The sequence below is a fragment of the Astyanax mexicanus genome, chromosome 1 (assembly GCF_023375975.1).
Source record: "Astyanax mexicanus isolate ESR-SI-001 chromosome 1, AstMex3_surface, whole genome shotgun sequence".
NCBI lineage: Eukaryota > Metazoa > Chordata > Actinopteri > Characiformes > Acestrorhamphidae > Astyanax > Astyanax mexicanus.
The window spans coordinates 112507996-112521102 of record NC_064408.1 but is presented as its reverse complement, the minus strand read 5'-3'; the positions used below and the strand labels follow the sequence as shown (position 1 = coordinate 112521102).

The 13107-nt window shown below is 40.4% G+C and overlaps 1 protein-coding gene across 1 annotated transcript in view; it reads right to left on the bottom strand.

Moving 5' to 3' along the window:
- rnf144b (ring finger protein 144B) overlaps positions 1 to 13107 on the bottom strand; it is a 48874-nt gene that overhangs the window by 16837 nt on the left and 18930 nt on the right. Inside the window, exon 4 of the mRNA XM_049464665.1 lies at positions 12170 to 12230. Within this exon, the coding sequence (XP_049320622.1) occupies positions 12170 to 12230 (61 nt within the window). The remainder of the gene's footprint in view (positions 1 to 12169; positions 12231 to 13107) is intronic.

The following is a 13107-nucleotide window of genomic DNA, read 5'->3' as shown; positions in this document are numbered from 1 at the left end:
TCTGAACTGACCCACAGTAGATTAGCAACTTAACTCATTTAACAAAAGAAATGATTATGGGTGACAACATAAAGGACGATTTATGCTTCTGCTCAAATCTACATCTTCATCACCAAATATTGTACCGTATTTCGTTTAATAAATGCAGAGTGACGCAGACACACCAAAGCACAAATATAAATGCTCACAATGGTGTAGGCCACTTGCAGTATAGCTTAGCCTTAAAGGAGAACTCCAGTGTGAAATTGACTTTTGGTGTAGTAAAACTTTATAAAAAGCTTTCAGAAATCCAGTAATTGTGTGCTTTTTGCCCAGCACTCTTTGCAACGACCGCCTCGGGGCATATTTTGCCTCTGATAAATCGCTTTTTACACAGTTATCCAGGTTCAAAGTAGCTCCAGACCTCATTAGTAGAATCCAGAGAGCTCTGACTTTTAGAACAAGGCATTAATCATTTTAAAAGTGCACAAGCTTATTAAAAACACTGTTTACAACCAATAGCGTTAGCTACAGCTCCGGGGGTGCATGGTTGACTCCTCCAATATAGCAGCCAGCTGCTACTTCAGGAAGCAGGCTATGTGGCATCTTTATATATATATATGTCTATGGTCATGATCAGTACAGTGATGGCGGTGCACAGTGATTAGCTAATGCTACAGGCTGTAAACAGTGTTTTTTAATAAGCTTCTTGTGCACTTTTTAAGGTATTAATGCCTTGTTTCAACTGTCAGGGCTCTCCTGATTCTACCAATGAAGTGTGGAGCTACTTTGAGCTTGGATAACAGTGTAAAAAGCAATTTATCTGCAGGAGCAAAATATGCCCCAAAGCGGCCGTTGTACAGAGTGCTGGGCAAAAAGCACAAAATTACTGAATCTTGTAACACTGTGGGAGAACAGAGGTAAGCTATTCAACAAAGGTTAGTATTCTTCATCAAGTTTTACTACACCAAAAGTCAATTTTACACCAGTGATCTGCTTTAAAGCTCTTTTTTTTACAGTGCCTGATTTTTGACAGTATCCTGCACTGTGACCAGAATCACAAGGACACATTGGTCATAATTTCTCAGAAGCGAAGCATTGCGGTTCCAGACCGCCTGCTTCCACAAGCTCAGAGGCATCTCGAGGACAACAGAGCCTCGTCTTTACTGTCTAGAAGCTCTTCCAAAACTCACACAGACACAAACTGTAGTGAGCACAGCTCACAACCCTATTCAAATGTGGAGTGTGGCAGTTTATATAGTATCTTTTGTGAAGTTGTGAAGTTTCTAATAAATTATGTATAAAGTAATACAACAGTATATACACAATATGCTAGTGCTGTTAACCTTCAGGCTCGCTACCTTTACCAGCAGCAAGCAGCTACTGCTCTCGATTGTCTCACCAGGTATAGCCCAAAAGCACAGTTTTAAACATAGCTTAAACCTAACATAACAGTACCTTAAAGACAGAAACTGCATGCTTAGTCTTTAGAGAAGGACCACAGAACTAATGGTGACTAGACTTGAGTACATCACAATAATTTATACCATTTCAAAATCTACTGTTTTGTACCTTTAATTTCTTAAAGAAGCTTCACAAATGAAAATTATTATTATTGTTTTTATCATTATAAAAATACCCAGTTAATGCAACATGTATGGAACAAGCTGTTTAGTTGTTTAATTTTTACACACACACCCCAACTGGCTACATCTGATTGGCTGAGAAAGTGCACATGTGCAGCAAATAATAAAGGAGCAATGGCAGCAGTCAAAATAAATCAGCAGAGTTAAATCAGAGCTTGCCAATAATCTCCAACATTAATAAAGTAAAGAATCCTTTAAATACAGAAATGATATACTGTACATTAACCTTAACATTAACCCTGTCCAGCATACTGCTCATCTCCAACCCTTATTTCCGTCCAGCTTGCACTGAGGGGCTTCTCAACAACTCAACCACAGCACGCTTTTGGCATGTAATAGCAGTACAGTACAGTAGATGGTGCTAGAGTGCAGCTGATACAGCACTGAAGATACGAGCCGTGGTGTTAAAAGTAAGTTATGCTACTGAATCCTGTGACTTCTGCTCTCTTGACATCTTCTTTTTCTTCTTCTTTTTTTTCTCTCCTTTTTTCTTGTGGCAGGGTTTGCACACGCAGCACAGGATGCAGGGAGAGGCCAGCAGAAGAAGAGGTGAAGTCACCAGCACGATGATGGTGACTCCTACTAGGATGCCCGCCACCTACAGATAACAGAGAGCAGGAGATCAGAATGGCCAAATTTAATCATTCTATATCCTACAATACCTATTACTATTCTAGTTTTTTTTTTAAATCCCTGAACTTCACTTACAATGTGTCTATTCTTCTGTTCACAGCCGGCCGTAACTAATACTGATTCATTTTCCAACTATTTGGGCCTTACCTTACACCCTGCCCAAGGTGTATTGCAATGCTCATTAAAGTTTAGATTGAGCCCAAAAAATCCAGCCCGACCCAATCAGACCCATAAACTTTTTATCATGAGCCCGAGCCCGATTTAAACAAGACATTTTTTAGTAAGTAGAGAGTTAACACTGAGCTTTTTAACATTTTTGAGCTGTGTAAATACATTTAATTTAATACATTTAATACATTTAAATTGGGCTGCTTTTCACAGCGTGGTTTCTATACAGTAACTGTGGAGATGTCTTCCATTTTTGCATAATTCTACTTCTACTTTATACGTATTTATATGCTTTTTTTTTTAACTTATCAACCTCTATACATTAGACTCTTGAGTTTTATAATTTCAGCCTGGAGTTTTCACATCACTTTTTTTAGTACTGGATATTAGTTTTAAACAGAAGCTGCAAGGCTAAAAAAGGGTTTTGACTGTCTACATTTGGTTTGGGTTTTTTGATGGGAACAACTGTGTGAATCTGATTTTTGGTCAAATCAACTTTTTTAATGTTTTGGTAAAAACTAAACCATTACAACTTGTGAAATTATTACAGAACTGTAACTTATACAAGAAAGTAAATACAGTAGAATGCACTGCCCTGACCTGGGCAGATTTGTTGTCTCTCCTGCTCTAAACTCCCTTGATTCTAGTCATGTGAACCATCTGATGAGCTGTAGCTGATAGGATGTGGTAATTAGGGTGACCAGATGTTCTGTTTTTTACTGGACACATCCTCTTTTTGGGATGTTTGTTTCTACTGCTTCTACTTTTGTGTACAGATTTAAACATGTCTCTTTAAGTCCCACCTTCCCACTGCCACGACTGATCTATATGTAGAGGTGCAGCTCAAAAAAATTAGAATATCATTGAAAAATTACTTTATTTCAGTAATTCAGTTAAAAACGTCAAACTCACATATTATATAGATGTATTAAACACAGTGATCTATTTTAAGCATTTATTTATTTTATTATTGATTATTATGGCTTACAGCCAGTAAAAAACCCAAAAATTAGTGTCTCAGAAAATTGGAATATTATATAAGACCAATTTGGTACTTTTGGCAGTGTGGGCAGTGTGCCAAGTCCTGCTGGAAAATGAAATCCACATCTCCATAAAAGTTGTCAGCAGAGGGAAGCATGAAGTGCTGTAAGATTTTGTGGGAAAACAAAACTGTACTGACTTTAGACTTGATAGAACACAGTGGATCAACACCAGCAGATGACATGTCTCTCCAAACCACTGATCATCAGTAAATTTTACAATTCTTTTGGAAATAAAGGGAGCAGAGTCTGAAAGAAGAGTGGAGAGACACACAGTCCAAACTGCTTGAGGTCTAGTGTGAAGATTCTACAATCAGTGATGGTTTTGAGAGACATGTCATCTGCTGGTGTTGATCCCAACAAAGCTAATGCAAATAAACACGAAATAAAAGCGATGGCATTAAATCAATTATCAAATCAAATCACACACACATCAGACTGTACAGTGGCTTTTGAAAAATGGGATTGTTTTAGGCATTTGTCTAAATGTATTTAATTTTTTAAATGCATCTTTTTTTATACTGAAATGTACTAGAATGCTGCGATGGATTGGATTAAATGTTTGAGAGTTGGAGATGCTCGATACCAGATCATGTGTTGCTTATTAATATTTTAGCGATACAACTGGGGATGTGACCCTGTACCTGTGTCCTGTTCCACATGACGGAGGCTCTGGAATGTCCCAGCTTATTGCGGCATGGTCCTTTGTCGTAGTGTCTCAGGAAGATGTCGCCCTGCAAAACACGAATAAGGAGGTTCATGACTTCTGAGCTGATACTATTCTGTATATAAAACTTACTGGAATATAAAAATAAAGCAGGCACACTCACATCGAGGTTCTGCAGGCAGTACCAGCAGAAGGTGTGTTTGCAGCTCTTGCACAGCATTTGGGCGCAGCCCTGGTTACGCTCGATATACACTCCACACTTGGGGCACTGTTTAATGGCTGCTTCAGTGTCAGAACTGGGTTGACCACTGGACAAGGCAGACAATAAAGCACAAGCATGTTACTGTATAATTTTGCAGGACTTTTGATTTCTGTTGGTTTCTATCAATTCATTGTGAAATTGATACAATATACTGCTGCCAGATTTACATTATGTAAAAAAAACTAAAATTAGTAAACAGACAGTGCTGTGAAAAAGTATTTGCTTGTTTTTGCTTTTTTGATCAAACTGAATGTAGGACGGGCCTTTGTGTTCTTTTTGGAGAACAAAAAGACTATTTTCCACAGTCTCTTTCTTATTATTAAATCATTAACACTGATCTAACTGAGGCAAATGAGACCTGTTCTTTAGACGTTGTTCTGGGTTCATTTAGGACCTCCTGGATGAGTTGTCCATGCCCTTTTGGAGTAATTTTGGTAGGCTAGTCACTCCCAAAACTCCCAAAACTCCAGAACCCCAAAGAGTCCTATTCTATGGACGGTAAATCTCTACAGGAACTAGAGATGCTCTGGGTGTACATTTGCACATCTGTGCCAGCAAAAGATGCATAGTAGCTAAATGCATTTATTAGATGGGGTGCCAAAAGCTTTGGTGTAGTCTGTAGCATGTCTGAGCTCAGTAGTGATGATTAGAATTCAGAATCACTTGTGAGGTACAGAGAGAGTGATGAGAATGAAAAAATTAAGAGGTACATTCCTGCTACTAAATTCTTAAACAACACCATTGGTCACACTGACCTGTCGTTGGCAGGTAAAACAACTAGGGGCTGGTGCTGGGAGCAGGCATGTCCGTCCTCCCACGGCTCCCTACAGCTGCAGCAGAACACGGCTTGGCACATGGGGCAGGGAACCGGCACCGCACTGCCTTCAGCACTGGGCATCACACTGCACACTGCCTGACAGTCCAGCACTGGACACCACGCCTTACTGGGGTCCAACTGAACTCCTGAGACAGATTTAAGAGTAAAGTTATGAAATGCAATGTAATTATACCACATTATTAACCCTAAAACCATTTCTACACAGACTTCTACTTAATTAGTACACAAAAATTAAGAATTACTTGGTTATTTTTTTGGTCTACAGTGCCACAATCCCACTTTTGGAATAAAAAAGGTTGGGGAATCAATGATTCAATAACACAAAACCAAATTAATAAAAAAATGTGTTCTAAGTAGTGGTGTCAATCAATTATAAGAAATTAATCAAATGAATTAAATAGAATTAACTACAATTTAATCCCATTTTTTCTTTCTTAAGACCAGGTTTTAAGAATGGGTATTTAAATATGAATAATAAAAACATAATAATCAGTGTTAGAAGCACTTTGTATTATTTGGTGCAAATCGCTAAATAAATTGTATTAAATAACAAAAACATTCTGTGACTTAATAATGATAAAAAAATGTTTTAAAGCTGGTAATTAACTGTATTTTTGGGAAGGTGACCGTAATAATAATGTAATGTTATTTACATCTAGATCCTCTGTATTAAAATATTTCTGGGTATTTTTTATGCATTTCAAAAGTAGAATATTGTAATGTGCTGAATTATCTGAGAGTTTTAATTGAAAAGCTAAACGCTAGTGTAGATTCATATTCCAGAGAGAGAGGAGGAGAGAGGGGGCATAAACTTTAGTATAAATAAAAGGTAATCTACAATCTGAACTCAACAGTAAGTGTTGCTGTGATGTATCACTAAATAAATGAATCACTAGACTTTGTAAATTTTGTTATTTGATTAATTTGCATAAAAAAAAATTAAAGTTTCCATTATAAACTGCATGAGTTAATCATAATTATTAAAATAGCTAAAATAGTTTTTGTTTCTAATCAAATGCTGATCTGGCCTGTTAGCCACTGTTCTACAAGATCTTTTCCACAGTGCTAATACACTACAGGCTTGGAAAGTTAGAAAATATAAAATATGATTTCTGGAGCAGACAAACCTGAACCGCAAGATCAGCTCAATGCCAGCCTTTTTCTGGTAGCTGGTTTCCGTTTTTTATTTAGGTACAGATTCTTACGAGAATAAATTCTAGCCACTTATTTTAACACTAACAAGACATGACATTTACTTATTTTCTACCACAACCAGCACTTCTCCACCTCCTCCGACTCTTTCCTGAATTTCCACCATGTGACGGGCATTAGCTACAGCTTTAGCTCTAGCATTAGCAGCGGATAGCGCTCTGCTCTGTGTCTCTCCAGCCAGAGGAGATCAAGCATGTTTGGAGAGCTTTGGAACTGGCAGAGCAGACAGAACTGGTGGTTGAGGGAAATGCCTCAAGCTTTGCCACTCTGAATAAGCTCATTGTCTGCTGCTCTCGGCGGGTATTTTGCTAATTACATAAGGTAAAATATGACGTGCAGTTTGGCTGAATGCTGGTTTTGCTGCAGTTCTAAAATAAGAACTGTTTTAATAAGAGACCGTTTTAGGCAAAATTAGATTTAAATCTAAATAAATGTTAGGTATAACTGGATCTACCTATCCAAAAGTTGAAAATTGTTGTAATGTTTTCAGATGAATTATAGTTAGAATTAATGGATAAATGGTCTTTATTATTCTTAACATATAGTCTATAAGTCTATATATAGCCTTGTGACATTTTCTCATGCAATACCGACCAGTGGCTGGAAACCAAGACTACCCACAAGGCTACACAGGCACACAGTAACACACAGCTTCTGATGTTACAATATTACACCTGGGGCCTTCTGCAGAACACTGTGATGCACAAAAATGCTAGTAGAAAAACACTTATTGGCTACTATACTCAACTCAAAATATTATGTCCATCTCCTTACACAAGAAAACACCTCACAACGTATACAGGTGTGGGCAATCAATCCTCTGATGTAACACTCCCAACTGGGACACTTATAACTGTGGGTTTATCTAATAAATTGTAAAAACACTGTCTGTGAGATACAAAAATATTACATAAACAGTTTAACAGAATCATATTGGGGTCCCTGCTGGGCTCAGACTGAACCACTATTCAAATCAGGGGTCTCAAACTCCCCTCTGGCCAATTGCTGCCCACAGAACGATATTTTGTGGCCCGCTACTTGAAATCAAATTTTAGTGTTCGTGTGGCCCCACCAGCACAACGCTTTTTATTTATTTCAATGGAAAGAGCTGCTGCATGCCGCTGTGCATGCTAGCTTGCGTTGAACGCAGCCCCGCCCTCCGGCAGAGCTTAACTTTATTCAAATGAATCTGACCACCACGCTGCATCTAGCCAAATCAGGGAACAACAGGATGCGACTTCACACACACATCGAGAGATCCGGCATGGATTCAAATAATATCTGGCAAATTGTGGTCCTATAATAGTTCATGCACTGATACATGTGGCAGTGTGGTGTTTGAATACTGTGTGGCAAAAGATGGGTGACAGTCAGCAACTGTCAGGATTCATACAGTTTTTACCAAGAAATTTCCATGACTCCATGACTTCATACGATTGTTAAAACATCAGTGCAGATATGGACAATAAAATCAAAATCAACTAAAACTATAAACAAAATAGATTACAGTAGGCCTAAAATTAATTTTATATAAAAACATTTCTTTAAGCAATGTTGACACACAATCTTTAATAATAAAATGTGTGTCAAATCTTGAGAGCTTCACCGTGTAGGGCTAAATTACTGAACAAACTCCGAGCTGATGTATTTGTTAGCTCAAAATAGCTTTTCTCCGTCAATAGATAAAAAAAACAAAGATTTGTAGATTGCAAATTTACAAAAAATAATTTCCAAAACTTTCTAGGTCTTTATATATTTTTAAAACTAATCCAGGTCTGGAAATTGCTATTTTAAAATTCCATGACAAAAATTCAATTTTTGATTTGGTGATGATTTGGTCAGGTCAGGGTTTCCTCCCTGCTACTGGTACCATGTAACCCAGTACTACCTGCCGCATGAGAGGTGATAGCACGGCACCCCAGGGCGTACGACTTCCTTATGGAAGCACCGGCCAGGGCGGAAGGGGTCGTCACGACCTGCAACGGCCACGTGCTCGTGACCAAGGCGAGCCACCACACTGGAGGATCTCGGCTGTGGTCATGCGTGGACAGGAGATGGGCACCACCAAGCTTTCTTTAGCCCACAGAAAAGACATGAGAAACACAAGACAAACCAGGATACCGGACCGGTCGAGGCCCGGGTTAACAACGGCCGCGCTCTCCATCGGTGGTACCCAGGATGGAAGTGTCAAGTATGCCACTGGGTCCAAGTCCAAGTCCAAGTCCAAGACTAAGACGGCTCTCAAAATGACAAATGAAAAAGTCACCATTGGTACATGGAATGTCCGTACCCTGCATGCCTGTGGGAAGCTGAAGGAGCTTGAGCAGGCTCTGTCACACTACCGCTGGGACATTATTGGATTGTGTGAGGTGCGATGGACAGGCTTTGGAGAGATAACAACAGAAGAAGGGCATAAAATGTGGTACAGTGGGGACGAGAGGAATCATAAACATGGCGTCGCCTTCATGGTTCGAAAGGAACTACTGGGTTGCATTATCAACTGCACACCCATATCCAGCAGGATCATTTCAATGAGAGTGTCAGCCAAACCCAAGAGCATCACAATCATTGAGGCCTACGCACCCACTCTCGACCACAGTAACGAAGAGGTTGAAGAGTTCTATGAACAGTTAGAACAGATAATCCAGAAGAGTCCAAAGAAAGACATCCTCATAGTGCAAGGAGATTGGAATGCGAAAGTCGGTCCTGACTCTTATAAACAGTGGGCTGGAACAGTTGGAAGGTTCAGCACAGGAGAAACAAATGATCGGGGACTTAGATTGCTAGAATTTGCATATAGATACAACCTCACACTGGCTAACACACTCTTCCCACACAAGTTATCCAGGAGGACGACCTGGCATGCGTCAAATGGCCTTGTCCATAACCAGATTGACTTCATCCTTACACCCTGCCAGTTCAAATCCAGCATTAACAAAGCACGAACTCGGACATACCCTGGAGCAGATATTGGCAGTGACCATGACTTAGTTCTATTGGTCATGAAGTTGAAGCTCAGAAGGAAACGTCCAGTTGCAAGCCCAAGGATTAGGTTTGACCTAGAGAAGCTGCAGGATCCAAAAGTAGCCTCAGCTTTTGAAGCTCAGCTGGGAGGAAGATTCGCAGTACTGAATGTGCTGGACAGCAACATCAATGAGCTGGCTGGAGGTTTTAGGGATGCTATTCTGGAAACAGCAGAAGAGGTACTGGGCAGAGACAGGAAGAAGAAATGCCCCTGGGTCTCCAATGCTATCCTAGACCTCTGTGACAAGCGTAAAGCTCTTAAAGGGGCCAGACACACGACCCCGGAGGCAGCAGAACAGTACAGATGCGCCAACAAGATGGTCCGATCGAAGATGAAAGAAGCAAAAGAGCAATGGATCTCCCAACAGTGCGAGAAGATCGAGAAAGGAATGAAGGAAGGTAACAGCAAAGAAGCCTACAGCACACTTAAGACTCTATCCAAGAAAAAGCAGAACCAACTGACTGTCATCGAAGACATGGATGGGGAGCTGCTCACAGAGAAAGCAGCAGTTATGGAGAGGTGGACTGAGTACTGCAAGGAGCTGTACAACTTCCCAATCAAGCCTGACAACACCCTGCTAAAGAAGGAACAAGATATAAGAGAAGTTGCACGCTTACCAGTGCTGAAAGAGGAGGTGAGGCACGCAGTAAAAAGGCTGAAAACAGGAAAGTCACCAGGGCCAGACAATATCCCAGCTGAACTTCTGAAGAATGGTGGTGAGGATACTATCAGTATCCTTACTTCGATGTGTCAGAAGATCTGGGAGTCCAAGGAATGGCCAGAAGAATGGACCAAATCCCTCATCATTCCACTGCCGAAGAAAGGCAACCCTCGTCATTGCCAGAACCACCGCACTATAAGCCTCATAAGCCATCCAAGTAAAGTTATGCTTAGAGTCATCCTGGATAGACTTACGAGCCAGGCGGAAGAGATCCTGGCCGAAGAACAAGCTGGCTTTCGCAAGGGGCGCAGTACAGTGGAACAGGTCTTCAACTGCAGAGTACTGATTGAAAAACACATTGCACATCAGAAAGAGCTCTATCACAACTTCATAGACTTCAAGAAGGCATTTGATAGAGTATGGCACGAAGGCCTCTGGCAAGTCCTTCGCGACTTCTCCATTGAGGAGGGGTTAGTCCAGATGATCCAGACACTCTACCACAATGCAAGCAGTGCTGTACTTCTCAACAGCCAAGTCTGAGAATTCTTTAGGACAACAGTAGGTGTCAGACAAGGTTGCTTACTGTCCCCAGTGCTATTCAATCTTTACCTGGAGAATATCATGAGAGAGGCACTTGAAGGGCACCAGACATCCATTTCCATTGGTAGTAGGCCTGTGTGCAACCTCCGCTTTGCAGACGATATTGACTTAATGGGAGGCAGCAGCCAAGAACTCCAGTCGCTGACAGACAAATTGGCTGGCAGAGCAGGAGCATATGGCATGGAGGTGAGCACAGACAAGAGCAAAGTAATGGTGAATAGCATCAACAATATATGCAGTGCCAACATTACAATGAATGGCCAACAGCTAGATGAAGTAGATACATTCAAGTACCTGGGTTCCATACTAAGCCAAGATGGCAGATGCACAGCAGAGATAAAGATCGCAATCGCCACATCAGCCATGGCAGGCCTGAGAAAAACATGGCAGAGTAAAGAACTCAGCTTCAACACGAAATTAAAGCTCTTCAAGTCCCTGGTCCTGTCAATCTTCCTGTATGGATGCGAAAGCTGGACTTTGACAACCGAGATGGAGAAACGCATACAAGCATTTGAAATGAAGTGCTACCGCAGGCTCCTTGGTATCTCTTGGATGGAATATAAGACCAACGAGTATGTCAGAGGTCTTGTTGCCACATTAGCTGGAGCCCAAGAACCACTGCTGGCAACGGTAAAACGACGGAAGCTTCAGTGGTTTGGGCACACCAGCAGACATGACTCCTTATCGAAAACAATCCTTCAAGGAACAGTCGAAGGAGGTAGGCGACGAGGCTGACCACGGAAGTGCTGGATGGACGATGTCAAGGCTTGGACTGGTCTGGACATGAACAGGCTCCTGTGTGAAGTCAAGGACAGGCAGCAGTGGAAAAGGAAAACTTTGTCAGCATCTCTCATGCCTCCCTACGACCGCAGAGTGCGGTTACAGGACTGAACTGACTTTCCAGGTTTTCATGACCGTACTAAGCCTGAATTGTAATCCTACATAATACAGCAATATTTTAAAGCTGTTTCCAATAAAATGACCATAGTGTGCAAACTCGAGAATCCTCAAGTCTTTGCCTTCTTTTTGCACCCCTTTTCTAGCAAACCTTTTATTACTATTTTAAAAATGTGAATTTATCACATATTTCTATAATTCATGCATTTATTTGTTTCTTCTTTAGCTTTCCGATGTTTATTGGATCCAACTGTGTGTTTTTCTTGCAACTGTCACCACTGGTTAGTTCACTTGGGGCTCAAACACCGATTGTTTCGCGACATCATCTGCCATTAAAAAGCTTAGATAGATATATCTATATTTGAACACGGTTAAATACATATTAAATATTAAAAGTGTAATAACAAAAAGTGTACTAAAGGAGGCTTTGTGTACATTACATGACTCGCTCATCACAAAAAACACTCAGAACATAAAACAGATGTTTGCTTGTACACACACACACACACACTCCTACTCTCTCTCACACACACACACACACCTCTTTCAAATTTGAGCCGCCGGTAAAGCTCGACTTCATCACTCGGGGCGAAAGAGGCAACCTGTGTGAACAAGGAAATTAATAGTGACATCAGAGCAAACAATATCTACAGCAACACGGTTCTGCAGCTCAAACAAACTCACATGTTACATAAGACTTAATAAAGAAAAACAGAACCACCTTAATATTACTGTGATGTTTTTGTTGCATTATATGACGGAACATAATGAAAAACAAACAGTCACCTTGGCTTATGCTTTGGAAAAACACAAGAATTCAATTACATGCCAAGATGAGCTATTATTTTTTATCTAATGCATACAAACAGTTCTAACCTAGATTTTGGACACTTTACATCATGAATAGATGTAGCAGAGTATGCTTGTGTATCAGTATCCTCCTTTCACACTGTTCTTCAATACTCAGGAACACACAGGAGAGAAAACCCCCACAGAGCAGATTTTATTATTATTTGGATGGTGGGACATTATTCTCAGTACTGCAGTGATTAGCACTGATTAGCATGGTGGTGGTGTATGAGCTGTTAGTGTGTGTTATGCTGACGGTACAGTGAGTGGATCAGATACAGCAGTGCTGCTGGAGTTTTTAAACACTCAATGTCCTTCACTGTTCTTCACTCACTGTCCTCCACTCTATTACACACTCCTACATACACACACACACACCTGCTCTACCTTGTAGACATTGCTCACAGCAGAAAGCTTCCCACATGATGATGATATCTGGATAGTTCTTTTTTTGTGATCTTGTTGATTAACAAAAGTATAGAATTTACAATTCTGCACAAAAAAGAGAAAATACAACTAAGCAGATAGAGATAAACAGGATAAACCACCTCTGTCACTATCACACCAAATAAGTAGAGAACAAAAGTACAAGGTGATGGTCTAATATTGGCTAATGAGATTAAAGCAAGT